Raw genomic sequence first — 22,668 nt, 5'->3', positions numbered from 1 at the left:
TCCATCCACCCCCCTGGCTTCGGCATCGTTAAATGTCAGCCAACACCAACCCACCACATTGAGGATTCACTAAATGAAACACGTAGACAACATGGAATTCTATTTTAAAAGCACTTTATTAAATAGTCTGGACGATTCATACATCTCCAATCAAATCATTATCCAAGTTCTACAGCTTGTCATGTTACATCATCTCGGGACCTGCCAGATGAATTAATGAATGCAGTCACCATTACAGTGTTTCCTCGATTGCTTACACCATTTGGATGAAACTGAAGGTCACATGCCCACAGCAATAACATACATGAGCACAACAGTAACATTTTCAGCAAAACATTTAGTCATTGCTTTCACGCAAAATGCAAATGTTAAGCACCTTTCTGTAAAACTGTGAACACAACTCTCATAAGACACACACATCTATTGAGGAAGTGGAAGTGCAAACAAAATGTAATTATGTCCTCAGTCTTTTCTCCATCAGTCTGTAATCACAACTGACATGTGGCCTGGCAGGTAGGAGAGAATACATTCCTGGAAGGGTTTTTGTTGGTACTTTTTGTGTTCTACAGTAATGCATTTTTTGTTATTGCAACTACCTGGCTTGATTCTGAATATTTTAGATGAATTTGATTTAAATGTATAGGAAGCAATCATATTCTCTGTACTACCATCAACTTTATAGTACAAAGTTTTTCTGCTCAGTTGGATTCTTACTGTTTTTCACCTGTCTGTACCTTTGTTTTCAAATGATATAGATATTGATGGTTATAGTTACTATTTAATGTGTCATTATGAAATGAATAGTGGACTGAACATTTCATTCGATGACAAAGGATACTGTTTGATGCATTGATTCGCTTTCGCGACGTATTCTAAGTTGAGACTTACAGTGCATTTTGCTAAAGAAATGTGGCGAAATCTTGACAAACGTATTAACTATTTAGAATAATGTGTTAACTGTTATGAAACGTTGAGTTTCAGAAAACGTGCTCAAGCAATCGAGAAAAAAAACGGTAAGCCACAGACAGGGAGGACCCGCATCTTTTCTGGGTTAGGGTCACCTTGATCACCCCCGTCACCGAGCACAGTGAGATAGTGGTCACCTGACACATCGCACCTCTGTGGGAGATAATATCAGCTCCGGTAGGGTGTATAGCACCGTCCTCTCATTCAGTCAGCGTCTTACAAAGTCAGAGGGTCCGCAGGGGACATCCACACTCCCAGCAGGATTCAAAGCATGAGGTGATATAATATGGGCATTCACAGCAACCAGTTATGGACTTGGAAAGCTTTCAAAGCACTGAGCCGAGCTCCCGTGGTGTGGAGATAAGTTTAGCCTGACTGTGTGTGTGTGTGTGTGTGTGTGTGTGTGTGTGTGTGTTGAAAGGAGTTAACACACAGTGGATGGTGATATATAGGCGCATGTCTGTATCCTGCAGTTGACTGCAGAGAGCTGAGCTGCAGCAGAAAGCAGCATCTGTCAAATGGCAGCCTAGTGTATAATTCTGATGGAGCTAAGTCATTATGATGGTACCCAAAGACATTACCTCACACACACAAGAAAACTCTCTGGCAGTGGCAGCGGTGTCTCAGAATGGGATGTTATTACGCACAGGCGCGCGCACACACACACACGCACGCGCGCGCACACGCACACGCACACACACAGAGAGAGCGCTATCTCTTTACTACAAGAGGCTTAGACATATCATGTCAGGTCTTTTCAGTAGAGCTCAGTCCATGAACATGCCATGCCAGACATATGGATATAGGTCCCATGGAACCATTAGTAATGATTGGTAATAACCTGAGTATTGAGAATGGGAGCTGTGTCCTCTATAGCTTGTATTGGTCATGGGTGACCTTTCTGACCTTTCACTTTGCTGGAGTAGTTAAGATCAATGGTCCATAGCTGCAGCACATACACAGTGGTATACCAATAGGAGCTGCATTATGCTCTAATAACACATCAAGAAATAAAACAATTCAATGAGATAATGACCTATAAATATATATAGTTTGGCATAGCGGCAGTAACTCTCATCTAAGGCGAACTTTAATAAAACCTACAAAAATTCTTTAAAAAAAAACAGCCTTGTGATTTGTTTTTTGCAGTTCCTAATCTCTGTCTTCACAAGTACAACGGGTGTGAAAACATCTACATTTGGGCTCCAACGACCTCCCTCCCTCCCTCCCTCCGTCCGTCCCTCCGTCCCTCCAGAGAAATCAAGACCAGCTTGACGCCTCGCCTCTCCAAAGGAGGGTGAGTCTGCAGGGAGAGAGGGAGAGGAAAAAGTCTTGACCGGAACAATAACTCTCTAAAATAACTCCTATTAGAAGCCACGAGGACGGCCTGAGCCACAGGTAACTAACCAAAACAAAACCCACTTAGCCGCCCCCAGATTCCCCAGGAGCCTCTCCTGGGGAAGCTCGCCCACATCTTGCTGCCTCTCTGGGCCACCGCAACGGTAACAGTGATATCTACCTGATATCTCCTTCAGAGACGGTCCACTGAGTTTAATCTGAGAACCAGGACAGGAGCCACACACACAAGCACCTCTGGCCTGCGCTCCTCAAGAGGAGCGGATACAAGTTTAGACATCTGTGGTCTGGGCACAGAGTAACGTGTACTGTAACATTTGGAAGATACCGAGCGCCTAGCAATAGTTGTACTCAAGACATCTTTGACATGGTCTGTGAGGACAGTGAAATAGCAGCAGCCCGGTCAGGTTAGGTGAGCTGGACGTCCTTAGCACCAGGGGCATCTAAAAACCAATGTGGTGATTGGACCTGTCGACATGTCTATCGAGTAACAGAACGGTTCTAGTGACTTTGCCACGCAGGTCTGCAGTACAGTGTATAAGGGGGTCCTGAAAGCTTGACCCGTACTGGACAGTTTAAAGTGATTACGATCAGAACGCGTAGAAGTGAACACAGTAGATGGTGAGGGGGGTCTATGGTGCACAGACTGTGTAGGGGTCCTCGAACACACACTTCTCTTCGATGCCGCGGGCGAACAGCTTGATCAGCTGGCTGTGTACGCTGCGGAGAGACACACACGCACACACACACACACACGCAGATGGAGTTCAGTTAACACACATCTCAGTCACAATCGGAATGAACATTGACATGATGACTATTCCTTTTCAATGGGCCATAACGGTCCATATGGCAGATGTAAAAGCAATGGAATGGAGCTTCTGTGTAGATCTTGGAAGGGAAACAGTCCCTCTGGAGGGAGTCTGTCACTGTGGCATGGAGATGCTCGGCAACCGATTATAAACATTAAACACAGATGATACTGGAAGGACTTTGCCTCCGCCCCTTCAATGAGTTTCTCTCCCCTGAATTCCAGCCAGTGTCACATACACACACACACACACACACACACACACACACACACACAGGCAGGCAGACAGACACACTCACACACACACAGGCAGGCACAGACACACTCACACTCACACACACACACACACACACACACACACAGGCAGGCAGGCACACACACACACACACACACACACACACACACACACACACACACACACACACACACACACACACACACACACACACACACACACACACTCACACACACACAGATAGACAGACACACACACACACACACACACACACGCACACACACACACTGGTGTGGTGTTTTAACACTGAAAACACTGGTGGCCAACTCCTCTTTTCTTTTTTCCTCTCTCTGTTCTTCTCTTTTTTTTGGCCAGGGTTATCACCATCAATTATCTCAACACCCCGTTTGCTGACTCACTCCAAGAACAATTACTGGTGAGGAAAATGCAATGAATGAGTGGACCTGTATTTTAATGAAAGGGGAGTAAGCTTTTAACAGCGGGAGGCCTATTAGATTAGCAGCATTACACAGCTATGCATCATTGACAAAGTTCGACGGGCACATAAAGTAAACGATGCATTCAGGAGCACTATATTAAGATATTCTCTTTGATACTGTGGTAGAGTGAGTGTGAGACCACCCATCCAGAATATGGATTATTAATAGACCGTTGCCTAAAGTCAATGGCTCGGGGCGGGCCGTCTCTGAGTTTGGGAACATAGAGATAGTGACAGCTAATGGTTATGCTGCACTAGTGAGTTTCGACTGTTGTGTACCCGACCTGTTGTGTACATCTCCTTCCCCTCTATGTGCATCTGCAGCTGGTAAAGGGATAGTTCACTATTTTCAGGGTAAGGAACCATCTGACTCTGAGGGGTAAAATAGTGAACTGTCCCTTTAAGATATACTCCCCCAATCCCAGTCTGTCTCTATACCCATGTGCACCAACTTTACAGGACTGTATGTGGTTACTTACCACTGTCAGCTAGTGAGGGTCCCAGGTAGTGTGTCAGTAGTATGGAGAATGTGTCTCTGGTATATCTGCTGTGTGTGTGTGTGTGTATGTGTATGTATGTATGTATGTATGTATGTATGTATGTATGTATGTATGTATGTATGTATGTGCGCGTATGTATGTATGTATGTATGTATGTGCGCGTATGTATGTATGTATGTATGTATGTATGTATGTATGTATGTATGTGCGCGTATGTATGTATGTATGTATGTATATGTGTGTGTGTGTGTGTGTGTGTGTGTGTGTGTATATGTATGTATGTATGTATTTGTGTATGTATGTGTGTGTGTGTATGTATGTATTTGTGTATGTATGTGTGTGTGTGTGTGTGTGTGTGTGTGTGTGTATGTATGTATTTGTGTGTGTGCGTGTGGCCTCGATCGGTAGGCTCTCTCGTACCCGACTTGTATGGCCGCGTGGGGCAGGATCTCTCCGTCGCAGTTCCAGTTGCTGTGGCTGGTGCCGTACCCGCAGGCCGCATGGCTGGCACAGATCTGGCTGAACCTCTGCTTCCCGCCCTCACTCAGGTCCAGCTCCGAGCCGCCCGCCTCGCGGTGCTTGGGCACGAACCGGAACCGCCTCACCCGGTGCACCTCAACGAACGAGTGGTCGAACTGGAGGGGCGGAGAGAAGGGACGGACGGACGGAGGGAGGGACGGACGGAGAGAGGGACGGACGGAGCAGGAGGGATAAGGGGGTGGGGGAGGTGAGGAAAAGGTTGATGAGGGGAAGGGAGGGGAGGGGAGGGGAGGGAGGGCATGAAGAGGGGATAGTTGGAGAAGAGAGGGTGGAGGGATGGACAGATGGAGGGAAAGCAGGGATGAAAAAAAAGTAAACCCACACACCCTGGGTCTCAGTCAAGTGAATCAGTCAACACAGCGCCCCCCCCCCCCCCCCCCCCCCCCACCCCAGCAGCTGTATTCCCACTCCAGCACTCTCCATTCTAATTCACAGGATCTATCTCCCTGAGCGGAGTGCCAGCCATTTATTCTCCATCACGCTCACTTTATGTCCGCTGCTGCTTAGCATGCACACAAGCTGTCTCTTAAAAGGCTTTTCTGACAAAACTATGAATACATTTAGTGGCTCTCTCACACTTGGGTTCTCTCTCCTTCGTGGATGGCTATGCAGATATTACTGGGGCATAATGCAGTCATCGTTGCCGCCCCCCCACACACACACACACACACACACCGCCTCCCCCACCCACCCCCCCCACTCCCATCTTCTGGCTGTCCTGGGTGAGTGAGGCTGCGTAATCAACCAGAGGCCTGTTTGTGTTTTTGTGTGTGTGTGTGTGTGTGTGTGTGTGTGTTAGATCCAGGGCTCTCAGGAGAAAGAGGGATATTTACGATAAGGGAGTGAGTCCTGGGCAGCCTGTCTGAACTAAGGTAAACCCCTGATTAAAAAAGAGCTGTGTCAGCAAAGCGGTGTGCAAGCAAAGCACAGGGCATATTTTTCTCTCGCTCTCCCTTTCCCCTCTCAATCTCTCACCTCTCTCCCCCTCTCTCTCCCCCTCTCCATCATTCTGGGCAGACCCGTAGGTTGAACCCATGACATTATGCCACTCAACACTAGTGAGTGTTGACTGTGAGTGACTGAGGTTGTTTTCACTCTCTACTAACTGAACTTTTGACTTTTAAAACATATATATATATATTTTTTTTAAGATTCTGAAAACTAGGATAGGAAACTTGGAGAACAAGTACCTGGTCGTCCTTGGTGGTGTGACGCAGGAGGTGGCGGAGGAAGTCCAGACGGGAGCACTTGCGTACGAGGATGAGGTCGGTGGTCCCGTCGGCCAGGTGAGCGGCGGGGGACAGGCCCTTGGGGCTGCGGGGGCACGCACAGCTCATGCTGGCCGCGTTGATGGCTATGAACTTTCCCCGGATCACACGCCACACGCCTACGTAGGGAAAGAGAGAGAGAGAGAGAAAGAGAGAGACAGGAGGGGCGGGGGGGAAGAAGAGAGAGAGAGAGACAGGAGGGGCGGGGGGAGAGAGAGAGAGACAGAGGGAGAGAGAGGAAGACAGAGAGGGAGAGAGAGAGAGAGAGAGGAGGGGCAGGGGGGAGAGAGAGAGAGAGGGAGAGAGAGAGCAAGAGAGGGAGACAGAGAGGGAGAGAGAGAGCAAGAGAGGGAGCGAGAGAGGGAGAGAGAGAAGAGAGACAAGGGAGACATGAGACTTAGCCAGAGCTGCACTCACATATTGACTATTGGAGGTGGGCCTAAACACAGCGGGGCTGTTGGTTTACAGCATGTGTCTCAATGTTTACAGTATGTGCCCACTGTAATTCAACCCTGTTCAACTCTCCACAGTCCTACTCTCCAGACACAGTCGTGGTTGAACAGTGCATGAACACAGTACACAGTTTGAACTCTCAGGTAAGCTAACACAGTCAGCCCGATCAAGAGCGTAGATCGTGGTAAATGTCTACATTTAGATGAATATCTGACTGTTTTATGTTCACATTTCAGGGGGGATTAGGGGGATCCCTGGCCATAAAACGCTTCATTAGTCTTCCCCTTGTCTCGTATAACAAACTCACGGGAGCGATAGCACGAGGCGCCATGAACAAGCCTAGTGAGATTAAAAGACCCAACATTTAATTGGGAAATCACTGATTAGATGTTTAAAAACACAAATCGGTGGGAACCGTTGAAGTGAGGAGCGCGTTTGCATTTCCGGCTTTCTCATTTGCAGGAAAACAGCGTCGTGGCCCATTGCTTCAGCGATTGTGGGAGATTTTCTCTTTTGCCAAAACGAGTGATAATGACCGGGTGCAAATCTTCCTGCCAGGCCGTCTCTGGCAAGGCGGCCATTTTCCTGATTAGTGGAGTTCCGTCTCCCTCCATTCCCCCATCGCTCCACAGGGACACTCCGCATCCAGCCAGCCAGGGCAGAAAGTCACGGAAATTAACAATTCGCCAACTATACTAATTAAAGCCATGGATTGGAAGGGAGTTCTCTCTATAAACACAACTTATCAGCTGCTGGGAGACAACAAATGCCAGCTCGAGATGTGGCACTCAGTCCGGAGTCTCCCTAAGTGGGCTTGTGTGTTGTGGGTGCTGGGTTGGGGGTGGGTTGGGGGTGTTAAATAATGGAGAAAGTGGTTTATGATCAGAGAAGTGGGCTTGGGTGCCTGTGTGTGTGTGATCATCTACTGGTCATGTAGTCTGCCTCTGGGGTCTTGTACAGCAATGAGACCGAGGAGGACAAATGATGGGACAGAAGGGACATCACACTTATGGCTGCGCGGTGGGCCGCTTGGTCAGCAGACATTGCAACAGGGAATATCCACACCCAGATAGCATAGGCACACACAGACACACAGACGCACACACAGACGCACACACAGACACACACACACACACACACACACTACTGGAAGTGGACTGTCTCTCCATACCCTTGTCAGAGTTATCCTCGGCCATCTTGCAGACCACCTTGTCCCTTGACAGGAGCTGCCCGTTGTGTTGGCAGACAGGGCACCTGAGGGAAGAACACACTCAGGACTTGGAACTATGATGGAACCACCACCCCCTGTGCTCTGACTTCCATTATCCTCTGGTCAAATAGAGTGGTCAAACGGTACGAGAAGGATGAGAGTGGATCGTTTCTATTTACCCAGATCGGCACTGTAATGTGTCCCTTGGGTCTCCAAGGTTATCCTCGGCCGGGAGAAAGGAGACAGTCCCTTCATAGTAGTGATGTGTTAGAAATGTCTTTAGACCTGCAAGGAAAAAAAGACACAACGTGTTTCGTTTAAACGCCTGACACTGTGCAAACGTCACGCGTGAAACTTCATTTCTCCTTGTTTCTTCACTCGTTGAAAAACTTGAAAATGTATTTACTCTCGTTCGTGTTTTTTTCGTTGGTGACCGACTCTGTCATGTTATGCATGAGTCATTGTTGTAATGATGGGTCTGCAGATCTCATTACACTCGTATCTGTACTTGATACTCGTAATTGAATACAATGTTGTTGAGTTGCGAGTGTGAAGTATAATTCGATCAGAACGCACCCGTCACTGCTCCTCCTCCCATTGGTTTACAGACGGCTTCAACTCGCCAAAGGAGTAATCATTTTGAGATAAAAAGGAATCCGCTCCGATTACGGAAAATATACAGTACATATAATATACGCCATTTAGCTGACGCTTTTATCCAAAGCGACTGACATTGCAGTGAGTGCATACATTTCTCAGTATATATTGTCCAACTGAGCCACAGAAGACCACGGATAATATCTAAAAATTACCGGGTGATGATCGTATATCTTGTAAAATGCGCAAATACTTCAACAAGTACGTGACACGCCCATCGTTTCACCTGACTAGATAAAGATAAACGGTCTAAACAGAAACAACACAACAGTTTACCTGAGAGATCATATCTGGCAGGCCCCATCCATCTCTTCCTCTCGCTGTCCGTCAGCACGTCTCCGTAGAAACCGTAGCCGAGCAGCGAGACAGAGTACCTGATGAAGGTGTTGTTGTGGTGGACAGAACAAATGTCCATGGGCTGGGAATCACCTGTAGGGAACAGACACGCACGCACGCACGCACACGCACACGCACACACACACACCAGGATGCAGGATCAACAACAAACCCCACCGTTTGGTATGCCGATCATATCTGATCTAAGATCCAGAAACGCTGAACATATAGCGGCACGCCGACTGTAGGTATGTGGGCCAGCGAAGGACTGGTGTGTAGGAAACACAATTCACCGTTACGGTTCATTTGTACGTTAACTGGGCATAATATTATATTAGTTAGTACACATACAGCACATTAGTTCAAGAGATCTGCTATTGAGACAGAGATGTATTGGTTCCTGCTACTTTATAACAACTCCATGCTTACATTCTGAATGGCCGCGGAGAAGACTACTCACCCACGATGATGTGTAGAGTGGAAGTTACTGGATCATTGGCGCCTACTGTGGCATAACAGATGCAGTCAGTTGAACCTGTTTGATACAAGATAAAGGTCACAGACAGGTCAGACTGATGCAATAAATCTAAGGAAAGATCGCAAGCTTCTGAATGCATTACCGTCGTTGTTTCTGTCAACAAAGTATCATAGACTTCAGACAGGCCTTTGGGATTTATGACTGAGTAACAATAAACACAGTTAAAGAGTTTTATGTTGCAGACACGAGAAGACACTTCCGTTGTAGAGATATCAAAGCCGATGGTTCTGAGCAATCAGTACACACTAGCCAGCAAATGAGGGGGAAAGATAGACCTCCACTTGAGAGAAATGTTCGGTTTGACTTCAAAATCTTGACTTGAGAGAGAGGTAATGGGGCCTCTATCTATCTCTAAATATATCTATCTATCTATCTATCTATATATCTATCTATCCATCCACCGTGTCTGGCATAATTTCAAGCATATCTGTCACAGTTTGATAATTTACTTCGACTGAGACGCACGAATGCCACCAAAGATGAGAGCAGACTTATTTCCATCTCCGACGGCGGATGTTTTCAGCTGACTCACAGAGGCGTGACAGAGAGGAGTCTGGGAGATCGGCCCCGCCATTTACCGATGGACACAGAGATGAGTATGAAGATGAGCTCTTCTCCTTTCCCTCCTCGTCCTAGCCTAGTAATCACATTCCACTCTTTCAAATTGCTCAAGAGAGTGCCACCAGATGACACCAAGCGTAAAATGGTGACATATGCCGACTGGCTTCCTCCACTCTTTTCTGAGAAGTCACTGAATTCAAATGAGAAAAGCAGTCGAAAAGCTTTTGTTACCACTTTATTCCTAATTCTGAAAAAGAACTCTTGTTCTCTGTAGAAACGTGTTCAGGTGACTGCTGACTGTGCAAGTCAAGCATGCAGTTTCAAACCAAAACCACAATATGCTAGTCAGACAAACTTAATCTCTCGCGACAAATCTAAAAATATCCCCTGGTGACTTTCCAGATTACTATCTTGCTCACATCTTGGCAGCTTGACTCACTACCGCTTTCCAAGGCTCCACTCACTGACAAAGCGGCTGCACAAACTACCCTAGCACAAAAAAGCAACAACCCGAAAACAAACCATTTACCTCAATGTACCTGGAAGGCCTACGATAAGGCTAGGAATGAGTGGATTAATACACTGTGACAAGGCATCTGATATCCCCATGGAGTTTAATACACCAAGGCTCGTGTGCTGTGTTCACACAGGCCTAGTAAACACTCATAAAATCATAAAAAGTCCATTTGAAGCAGATGTCCATTTGATACCTGTCTGTAATGCACCACGTTGATAGGCGTTGTAGACGTACACATCCTGGTGTACGGGAACTACAGTGTACAAAACTAAGGCTGCTACTTATCAGCTCGTCAGCCTGTCAATGGTTTAACAATTGATTGGTATCATAAGTAACCCAAGCTCAGGGTTTACGCAGGCTATAAGCAGCAGCATAAGAAAAGGCCAACGGAAGTTCAGTGGGGTTAGACACACAAGATAAATACCAAATTGAGACAAAATAGATAAAGACACGAACACATGAGGTTATACAGTAGTAACGTAAATCACATTCTCGATTGTTGTTTGATCGTTCTCAATTGTTAGGAACACAACTCCTCGCGTCCTCTCCTCCGTCCTCCAGTGGAAAAAGGCTTAATTCACCAACTGCCAAAGAATTCCAGAACACTCACCACCTAGAGTGAATGAAAGTGTTTTATGTGGTATTTACAGAGCAACAATACTTTCATTGGCAACAAAATGAAACATCATGACTTATGCATTTTTAGTGAATAAAGTCACCCTTGGCACTCTAGAATATTGACAATTTGGGCGACTTTATTCCCCCTCGGCACTAAATGAGTTAAGGGCTTCTTATTCTGGACCTCCATAACAGCAGGCACCCACAGTAGATGCAGAGCACTGCTCTTCTACTCCAGAGGCCCCATGACCTCCTGAGCTTATTCTCTCCCATCATACTGAGGGATAGAGACCTAATGCATTCCACCGTTATGGAATTTATGATGATTTAAAAACTGCCACCCAGCATGCACTCTCTAATGGAGTTTTGAGTGATAGACTCTTCACCAGTCCCAGTGGGACACCATGTGCCCTGTTGCTATAGGGATTCTTCACAGTAACTTGGCAACCGAGAGATCACACAACACGGGGTTAAGGTTACCCACTGGCTGAAGTCAATCATAGCTTTCACTGGAGATATAAAATAGTCCCACTCAACGGGCTAGCACAATAAATGCCTTCTCAACCACTGGCATTAACTTCACTTCTTGCATAACTAGGACCAGATGCTTTCAGGTCAGGCAAAACTCCTGGAACTATCTATAACTTTATCTCCATCCCTGTTCTAAAACCCAAAGTCACTTTAAGCAAATGTGGGATGACAAAAATAACAATACTGCATGATTTTGTTGGTGGTACAGTAAAATCCTTTTAAAAGTTAGCATTCCGACCCAAAAAGGCCAAAAATAACAAATAAAGCGGGCCAACAAAAACAAAACAGTAAACAAAGCATAAAATATTCAATAAAAAGTTGCAAGCCATTTACAATGTCTAAATCTCGTGGAATCTTGGTCCAGATCTGGGTCCACATCCACAGTGGGTTCCCTCTTTCTCTCTCTCACCTGCAGGGATGATCCCGATCCGGAGGACGGATGGAACCAGGTTCTCTTCTGGTCGGTTCTCGTCCACCCCAGAGTCACTCTGGGTCCTAGAGACCAGCCCGTGGACGATCTCGCTGAACATGCCGTCCCCACCCACACACACCACCCTGCACCGGGACAGACACAATGCTTGAGATACACTCCTCTCTGACCAAGTGTAATAACAATTAATGACCGAAAACAATTTTTCAAGTGAGTAGTTATGGCTTTGACACCTGCTATAGTGCTGTATGTTAGTCTACTGTACTTCAAACAACATGTTCACCCACTGGGTAGGTTGCTTAGGATTCAAAGCTTCTCTGAAACAGCCTATTTCGACTAATGCTATCGCCCAATATGGTTACAAATCAAGTGTCATAACAACCTACAGTAGTCACTCATCAAGTGTAATGTGACAATGTTATGACTAGTGTAATGAACAATACCCTTGGGCAAAATGTATATGTATTCGCGTAGGACTCTAACAAGACCATTTCCTTACCATTTGTCCACAAGTGAAAAATCTATGGCAGTAATGTAGCCAGTAATTGCATTGACTGTACTGAAAGAGCAATCAATTTGAAAGTTTACAACTCCCAAATAGAGAACTCTTTTAGACAAACTACTGGTTAGAACAGTAGGTCAACGGATTCTCTGTAGGCAGGATCTGAGTCATGTTTCTTTTTAAGCTTTCATGTTTCCATTGTTTCCTCCATGCTGTCATCAAAGTCCACAAAGTTCACTTCTCAGCAGTTCCCTCTCTAAGATATGAGTGCAGTGTTCTTGCACTGACGCACAGAGGCCTGTCTCTAGTACAGAGCAGTCATTTCTGACTGCTGAGAAAGGGGGGGGAGCTATTCCTCATGTTGGGGCTCAAACTCACCCGTCATAATTCTGTAGATCTGCCTCTGTTTTCAAGTGGTCCCTGGCGTGATTGGCACGCTCCGTGACTATGGAAACACATTTTAATAACAAGCATTCAACATGTATTTATTTATTCAGCAATTTGCACAGCCATTATGCTAGAGCAGAATGGTTAAGCTCCCCATGAAAAAGGATTTGTTGTAGCGCATCTTTGCAGGGAGATGAAATACTTGACCTGGAAAAGTCAGAAACTAGGTCATTACACAGTAAAATGGACCCAAATTTACAGAGAGCATAACCTAGACATATAAGAACAAAAATAATACCACACACACTCTCGCTTCTCCCCAAAAGTGAATTAATTCCCTATATGGAGATAAGCAACATTTCGACTGTAAAGGTCTTTGAGCACTCGTGAAATGCCAACACAATCTCAATCTCCCCAGCTACGGTTGGATCTCATCTTCCATTCGTGGTGGTTAGTTATATATATATATATATATATATATATATGTCAGGTAGCTGTCAATACCTCAGGCCATCCACAGTCTTCCCAAGAGCTCTGATGAATAATTGATGTGTTTGGATTCCCATGTTTATCGACTATCAGAGCTTCCATTACAGTGTTTGGGTGATGGATGAACCCATAAATAACATCATATTCCTTAGAGTCTTTGGCAGGTAGTGGTTGTTTGCCAACAAAGATCTATTTGCCGGCCATAAAATCTAATTTTTTATTTAAATGTTAATGTAGGCCTCTGACAGCGACTCACCGATCACGTCAGTGGAAATGGAGGCACGGGAAAAGAGCGAGGCCACTTTCTGCTCGTAAATCCGCTTCCCGCGTTGTTTTCCTCCGTAGGGATTAATGTACACCAACAAGCGCTTCGGTCTGCTGGCTGCAAAGTGTGGAGGGGGAGAGTTTGGTCATTAAACGGAGGAGTGAAATTTAGCTTAGCCAAAGGAGTGTGACTGACAACAACTTTTATGAAGTTTTCATTAACCAACAAACTTTCTAGAAGCGCTATGTCAAACTGACATCCTCTGTCTGGCTCTCTAAAATATATTCCAAAATAAATGGTTTGTGAAATTGATTGTCAAATTAGCATACAGTAAAGCAATGCAACGGCACTACATTGTAAGGCAATAACGCTAAACTCTAAAACCAAATGCTAAATGGCTTTATGCTGAGTATAACAGATTGCATTGAGGAAGTACTGCAAAGAGAAGAGGCGATGGTTCCCAAATATATTCCAAAATAAATAAGTCATGGGAAACTGAAAGCAATGCAAATGTAATACATCATTCGGTGATAACCAAACAACTTTCTTTAGAGAATGCTAGACAGCTTGTTTATCGGGGCAATAATAGGCTTCATGGAGGAGGACATACTAAGGAGTGACAGTTGGTCCCGGATGGCGAGGATCCACTGATGACGCTGCTCCTGGTCAGAGCAACGGAAAGTGATGTCACTACACCGCCAGCGATGCTGCCTGGTCCTCTCCACGTAAGAAACTAGGTTTAGAAAAGAGACAGAACGAAGAAGAAGAAGAAGAGAGACAGAAAGAGAGGGAGGGAGGGCGGGGGGAGCTATTTCAAACACTTTGAGAACTTTGTGAAGTCAAAAAGCGAGGCTATCATGATTCTTCCAACAAGGGAATTCACTGCTCGGGGAGATAAAACTAAGATGTTCTTGCCTGAACAAGCGGCTACACCAATCTCAATCTTCCTCCGTACCTGTGAATGCGTACTCATACAACTCTGTAGGTTGCTGTTGCTGCAGGGGAACCTTCAGCTTCCTTCCAACATCTTTGTTTGTTTGGTCCTCCTCAGTCTCTCGGACAGCGACTATCTCAGACACCGGTACAAAATGGCACCCCGCTATAAAGGTAAAAGATAAAAACAGTTTAGCAGGGTTTGACCTACAGTAGTTGGGTATCTAATCCTATAATAATGGACAGAGATACTGTATCAAAGTTGGTGACCTGGGGTTAACCTTAGCTGGAATAGATATCCAGACATCTTTGAATGGACATTGGACATCCTCCCAGATGCATTGCATGAATTCAAGGAACGTGTGACATTTCTCTTGGGACAAAGGGAATGTTTGGAATGGAATTCAATCCATTGTTTACTTTCCCATATAAATAGGCTGTAGGGCAGTACAGCTTGCATCATTTTAACCCATTAAACGTTCTCTGTGAGGGACTGGGAGGAATTCTGACTTTATCTAAGGGAATAAACAAACCCAATATGGCTTGGATGACGTTATAGATGACATAGGAGCAGACCAGTACGAACCGGCAGGAAACATCAAGGTGAACACGTCATGGTAAACTGCACGCGAGGAGGTTGACATAGTTTCGCTATGGTAGAGGGCAATGCGTAGAACGACGTCTGTGGAACTTTTATTATGATGGGAGTTGCCATAACGACACCCTTCAGTCGTTTGTGTGTGTTGCGACAAAGGTACAATTTAGATAAACTTTCAACATACTGTCCAGACGCACCCACCCCACCCAGTCTAGCATAACCCTTGGACTGCAGGTTCTACTGTATACTGTACTTTGTTATAATAGAATGTTATAAAAATGGAAAAGATGAGCAGGGTGGTGCATAGTAGCAACTGGAGGAGTGGATGTAGTAGTTTTAGTCCCATGTGAACTCTGTCTGAACTGTGATAGAGAGATTGGATCAGTGTACCTACACTCACTGGCCACTTTATTAGGTGCACCTTGCTAGTACCGGGTTGGACCCCCTTTTGCCTTCAGAACTGCATTAATTCTTTGTGGCATAGATTCAACAAGGTGCTGGAAACATTCCTCAGAGATTTTGGTCCATATTGACATGATAGCATCACGCAGTTGCTGCAGATTTGTCGGCTGCACATCCATGATGCGAATCTCCTGTTCCACCACATCCCAAAGGTGCTCCATTGGATTGAGATCTGGTGACTGTGGAGGCCATTGGAGTACAGTGAACTCATTGTCATGTTCAAGAAACCAGTTTGAGATGATTTGAGCTTTGTGACATGGCGCGTTATTCTGCTGGAAGTAGCCATCAGAAGATGGGTACACTGTGGTCATAAAGGGATGGACATGGTCAGCAACAATACTCAGGTAGGCTGTGGCGTTTAAATGATGCTCAATTGGAACTAAGGGGCCCAAAGTGTGCCAAGGAAATATCCCCCACACCATTACACCACCACCACCAACCTTTGAGTTACTGTTGCCTTTCCATCATCTCAAACCAGTCTGGCCATTCTCCTCTGACCTCTGGCATCAACAAGGCATTTTCGCCCAAAGAACTGCTGCTCACTGGATATTTTCTCTTTTTCGGACCATTCTCTGTAAACCCTAGAGATGGTTATGCGTGAAAATCCCAGTCGATCAGCAGTTTCTGAAATCCTCAGACCAGCCCATCTGGCACCAACAACCATGCCACGTTCAAAGTCACTTAAATCACCTTTCTTCCCCATTCTGATGCTCGGTTTGAACTTCAGCAGGTCGTCTTGACCATGTCTACATGCCTAAATGCATTGAGTTGCTGCCAATGATTAGATGGCTGATTAGATATTTGCGTTAACAAGCAGTTGAACAGGTGTACCTAATAAAGTGGCCGGTGAGTGTAAGTTCACAGCCACCTTACGCATCATAATGTAATTTATTGTTGTTATCTTTGACTTTATTGTGCTATTTCCTCAATTCGTTTTTGTTTTGTAATGGATGAATGAATGTCAATGACCTTTATGATGCTCCGGTTGTATATAATATGGACCAATAAAATGATAATCTTCCATTGCAAATCCAACAGTATGTTCCATCCACTGTGTAATAATGTGCAATTACTGCGTTATTAAAGGTTGCTATCATTGTTAACACATTGGGTAATAGGGTACAGTGGAGGAGATATGTCCCCTGAAAAGTAGCCAGTTCATCCCAGAAGCAGACAGGCAGCCACCCCCCCCCCCCCCCCCCCCCACCATCACAAAAATAACAAAACGCCAACTGGGTTAGAGGAAGACCTCTGAGACAATGGCTGACATTCCACTGGTCCCAACACAGCTATCCTTTTCTCAGCAAGGTCCACTCACAGTGTCTCCCCTACTAATAGACAAAGCAGACCACCCTTGACTAAGTATGTTGGGTTACAATTGGTTTGAATAGACAATGTTGGCTCCCTTCATTCTGGGAACTCTCTGTGCAGCCTAAGAAAACATCTGGGGGAAACACTAGATATCAAACAACTTTTCAAGTGAGCATGGAAACCCAGCTGTGTCCTACAGTATGTTCATGGTTGGGCTTTATCGCTGACTGGGACTTATTCCAGATGCTTCCGAGCTTCAGTACTAGGAGGTGATGATTACAGAGCAGGCCCAATTTGCATAAATCCTTTCAAGCCGGTAGCTAAGCTGGTGCCCCCTGACTCATTGCTTTGCACAGCTGATTCCTCATGCTACTGATACAGCACACAACCCTTTTACTGTACATGGCCTGCTTCAGACAGACAGGTCACAAAATGTTCCCCTTCCACAACGAATACAACAAGACTTAGCCACTAGCCAAGTATACTTGAAGGCTACAGAGGGTTGAATATTTAACTTTTCTTTGACTGGCTATAGGGAAACATACATGCAAATCCATAAAAAAGGGGAGGTGGACTACAGACATGGGGCATGAAGGACTTTAACACAGTGCAAACACAGCAGTTTATAATCGAAAACTCAATCAATGTTGATCTAAAAATGGAAGAGCGCTGTTTCAAAAATGATAACCTTTGCTCCAGTTCGCCTAGGCAGAGTGGCATGCCAACAGACAGGATTCCTGTCCGCTTTGTGCTTTTTCAAACGGAGAACATTTTTCTCCGTTTGAACGTTTTGAATTGTTCTTCACGACCCGGATTCATTTCATTTTATTATTATTTGATTTATTATTTGTTAGGGACCATGTACAGCATGTCATTGAACCAGGTTTATCTGGATGGCAAATTTTCATCTGTCGTCCCTGCGCATGTTCCACTTCATAGGGTTAGGGTTAGGGTAAGGCCAAACCCCTTAGGGGTCAGATCTAGGATCAGCTGGAAAACCCTAAAATCCTAACCTTGATCAACCACAAAACTGATCTTGGATCAGCAATCCTATCCCTCATCGAATGGCACAGCAGGGATGTGGAATATGATCACAAGCGAAGAGAACACATTCATATTCTGCTGCTGCTCTCCCCACCCCTGCCCTTACAGAGAGGCTGAGAACATAATCCCTTTATTGTTAGTGTGGAACAGGGCTTGAAGCCATGTTAGGGGACAGACTAGAACACAGTGCCTAGCTCTCAAGGTTGCCCATGGCCAGGGACTAACTGACTACACTAGATACTAAATACTCAACAAATGCATAACGCATGAGCACAAACAGTTCATATCCCTGATGTACTGTGCCAGTGAATGTAGTCCAGCATGACATCTTGGTCTTTTATACTGGAAGGCCACTGAATAGCATGGAAGTGAATGGTATGAAAGTGTGCAATGTCAAACACAGCCCCAGGCTCCAGTAGCCCCCTACGGTGATGGCGGGAGGATCAGAGTGGTGGTGTCAGTGGTTATACCAATGTTATGTAAAACAGTTATTCTGCATCGTGCTCACGGTGCTCATTGAGCCAATGTGTGATCAGCTTTCCAGGTCACATGTGTTTGCTACTGTATATTGACTCAGGCAATAGCAAATAACAGCAGTGAGGGTCAGTCATGCCTTGTGATGTGAACCCCTGAGTGTGTCTCTCTCTCTCTCTCTCTCTCTCTCTCTCTCTCTCTCTCTCTCTCTCTCTCTCTCTCTCTCTCTCTCTCTCTCTCTCTCTCTCTCTCTCTCTCTCTCTCTCTCTCTCTCTCTCTCTCTCTCTCTCTCTCATCTGCTAGTCTGGTCAGGGACACACACACGGAGCACAGGCTTTAGATTACATAGGCAGCAGATGGGCCAAGTACACTTTGCGGTGAGCTGTCAACGCAGGCATGATTCAACCCAGTCACAAAGGGTTCAAGGCAAGGGCTTAAGCTAGCAGAGTGGCGAGAGAGGGCCAGAGTCTATGACGGGAGTACTGTGTTAGCACAATAGAGCATATTGAGTCATCATCCGAGTCATCATGGGAAGTGATTCATTAAGGCCTGAGTGGAAGCTAGAGTGGCAGTTGTACAGTTAAGTGCTGGGGATGATGAGTTTGTCACAGCCACTGTGGGGGTTCAGGGGTCAAATTAGCTTGTCTTTATCTAAGGAGCGCACATCGTCATGTCCCATAGGGTCGTTATTACGACCAGGCAATTTCACTCTCTTGTCTTCCCTGATTTCATCCCTCTTTAACAGTGTAATGCTGATTTTCAGATGTTGAAGAATGCAGTCACCGGTGATGTAAATAAAGTAGATACGCCGAATAAAAGTTGGATCAGGATAGTTTAATTCAAATCGATTTGGGCTCACAATGGAAGATACATGGTCAGTGCATATTTCCACAAGAGAGCAACCCAACTTGGGGTTTCTCTCATATTTATACAGGGAGACAAACAAGTCTCTGGAAGCCTCCCCCCCCATGGCCTACGTGGCATGGCACCAGCCAGTCTGGAGGTACAGGGGCCCAGGCTATGTTCCACATCTGGTTATCATTACAACAGAATCTTACGTAGTTTGCACCCCAGCTAAAATTCATCATAACAAACAGACAGTATGTCATTCAATGCTGATGTCATCGCCTTTGATGTATGCCAAGATATTACAAATATGAGAAACACTGGATCTAGAAATAAGTAGGTCCTGAAGTGACTCCTGTTCCTCCTCTAACAGATACACATAGCGTGTGTTTGCTCAGAGGACTGAGAGATGGCTTTTTACAGCATACAGTATATTTTCCTTGATTTATTGTTGCCTTTCCTTCTCAACGGAGCCATGCACATTTGCAGCAAGGCGACTCTGGGAGTGATGAGGGCAGAGAGGATTTACGTTCAGAACCATAGATAGATGCCATAGATTGAAGATCCATCTCCTCAGGCTACATCTTAACTGTCCCTCCTAAAGACCTCTTCATCCCCACTACCCTCGGTACAGTTTCTGTACTGTCAATAAATTAATGAACTCTTACTTCTTCTAGCATTGTGATTGCCAATTGCCGCTGGTCCTAGTATAGATTTATTTTTCTTACGATGACTAATGGATAGATGATTCACTTACTTAGACAAATGTATTTGTTGTAAGTCGCTTTGGATAAAGGCGTCTGCTAAATATCTAAAATGTAAATGGCTGCCAGCTCAGTGGATGGCCAGTACGTACTGTATTACAACACAGTGTAACAGAATAGGCCTGGAAAACAACACCAGCTGTTCTGTTCCCCCCTAAAAACCGTTCAACTCACCACGACAGGTTGCTTAACTACAATGGCAGACAATTTGGTTTGACCACTTCTGCTTGAAGTGAAAGAGGAAGACATGATGTCCAATGATGTTGTTTGTCATGTGTCTACCCCTCTAGATCCACCTCTTCAACTGGTTGGAAATGTGCCTATGGAATTATGTGTTGGGGTTTGTCTGAAGTCAATAAAAAGATTTGAACAAAAATGTGGTCAAAATGTTGTCAGTTCTGATAGTCATTTTACACACATTGAAACAAGGAAAAAAAATAAGGTAATTCCTGGCCAGAGGTAATGGAGTATACCCTTTGTAGTGTGACCAACTTTCCACCACCAAACCAGGTCAAATCCAACAGCGTGAGGGAGAAACACATACACAGAGGTTAAATGCCCTGTAGTAACACTAAAGCATGCCTCTGTAGATTAATGCAAATCCACAGGTCTACAGCTCACATGGAAGTTGAACCACATTAAAATCTCTGAGCTGGCCATCAGCACCCACACCCACACCCACTCATGAGTGTACTAGTCACTGATTAACCACACAGACAGAATTGAGTGATTTTCAAAGGAACAATGTTTAATAAATGACCGGTAAGATAAACACCTCATGTTAGTTTTAACTCTGGAGGACAAAGGCTGCCTTTCCATCGCTTTGCCAGTCATGTTAGTTGTGGGAGTGTGGCACAGGAGTCTGGCACAGGTGGGCATACTTATCTCATGGTTCGTTTGTGTTTGTTTGTCATTGACACAGAGGGCTTCACAGGGGTTATTATAGGGTGTTCATTGGTTCCACTTAGAGAGAAACAAGGGCAATGCCAGTGGGAAGCGGAGAGTGTTGACCATAATCACTGCACTTAGTGTTGTAAAAGTAGTGAGTGCCTCATTGACATGAATAAACAAAGCCCAGAGGGCATACAATCATTCCTGAGTCAAATACCACCTCTTGACATAGATTCAAGGTAATTGGTACTAATGAGGCTTTTAGTGGATGAATTTCATTAAATTATAGGAATGTACTGCATATGTATATCTGTTTGGTAAGGAAATGTCTTAGCTGACACATTTCACGTTACGTATAAAGGGACAAACCAATTTATATTTCAATATTCATTCTGAATCACATACTGTAGTAGGTCGGCACCCTTTTGGTATCATGAATGACAACTGTTGGCTTGGTATTGTTGGGGTACAGGTGGTGCTCTCCTATTCTATCCCACGCACATGCTTGAATTTGTTGACTATCAGGGTGGTTGTGCCAACACATAACCTACATAGATCTTTTCTTTTGTTTTAAGTTCCAAAAAAGTAAAAACATGTTCGACAGTTATGTTAGGAGTAGATTGGAAGGTGGGAATTCTAATTCTAAAGTCTAGACAGAATGTGCTTGCAACTGGTATAATTAGTATCACAAGTTGCATGCAGGCCCTTGTCATGTGGCAGACACAGACTATCTACTGCAACACATCCCTTACAAATCCCCCTACAGGATTTGGATAAAAAGCCAAATATGATGAAGCTCTTCAATCACCGAAAGAGTCATATTTTTTTTTCTGTGACTGAGGCTCAGTGGGTGAAGGTGCAAATAGGTGCAAATAGGAAGGTGCAAATAGGTTAGGTCATGAAAAAAAACAAAAAACCCTAATCCTAATCCTACTCACTCAATGATACAATGACATTGTTACTGTACAAGGAAAATTATATAGAAATCGGCTGCAGTTGCCACCGACTCCAATCTCACTGACAAGGAAACTCTACCCTAATTCATTTTGCACTCACCAGCTTTAGAAACGCTGTAGATGCTTCCAGGAACGCGTTTTCTGGTCGTCTCAATCTCCTCCCATGTCAAAGCAATTCGGTTTAAAGTGACTTCTAAAACCCTATGTTTCTGAAAAAGCTTTGAGGACAATAACCTTGATTGTTTTTCCATAACTTCGTTCAGACGTCCCATATTGGAGCGGAAGCGAATAAAGCAATTTAACGCTCAAACATTCAATCGACTTCAAACCGCAAATATAAACAGCGAGTCAACATCAACACACTTCAGACCGTGGCTGTGCAGCGGTTCATTTTCTGTACGGTACAGCAAACAATTTCCACAGCGCGTTGCGTCAGCACGTAATCTCCTGGAGACTGTAATCTTCTCACATGGGTGCTTATGGAGAGTGGTGCCTGTCAACGATGTCCCTCATAAAATGTACAGTAGGCCTACATTATGCAGTTGTTCAGAAAGTTTAGAAACGGATGTTTGATGTTTTTGTTTAGTTTTTAAGTGTGTGTGTGTGTGTCTGTGTCTGTGTCTGTGTCTTTGTCTGTGTTTTGGGTTGTCTTGCTGAAAGTTTGATACAAATGAAAGTCATACATTCTTCTCTCATTGCTGTGACATATGTTCACCAACG

General features: G+C 44.9%; 1 protein-coding gene across 1 annotated transcript; it reads right to left on the bottom strand.

Moving 5' to 3' along the window:
• Positions 1 to 2,267: 2,267 nt before the first annotated feature.
• On the bottom strand, positions 2,268 to 22,265 carry cerk (ceramide kinase). The gene is made up of 13 exons (XM_083691760.1): positions 22,049 to 22,265; positions 14,625 to 14,768; positions 14,280 to 14,402; positions 13,661 to 13,786; positions 12,907 to 12,973; positions 12,006 to 12,151; positions 9,292 to 9,366; positions 8,772 to 8,924; positions 8,018 to 8,123; positions 7,800 to 7,882; positions 6,098 to 6,294; positions 4,788 to 5,002; positions 2,268 to 3,042 (listed from the first exon to the last, which is right to left on the bottom strand). The coding sequence occupies exons 1-13, from the start codon at positions 22,218 to 22,220 to the stop codon at positions 2,955 to 2,957; spliced, it is 1,695 nt and encodes a 564-aa protein (XP_083547886.1). The 5' UTR covers positions 22,221 to 22,265; the 3' UTR covers positions 2,268 to 2,954.
• Positions 22,266 to 22,668: the final 403 nt, after the last annotated feature.

Source organism: Argentina silus (assembly GCF_951799395.1).
Source record: "Argentina silus genome assembly, chromosome: 20".
Classification (NCBI taxonomy): Eukaryota; Metazoa; Chordata; class Actinopteri; order Argentiniformes; family Argentinidae; genus Argentina; species Argentina silus.
The sequence above is the reverse complement of the archived record's forward strand: the minus strand, read 5'-3'. Positions and strand labels throughout refer to the sequence as shown.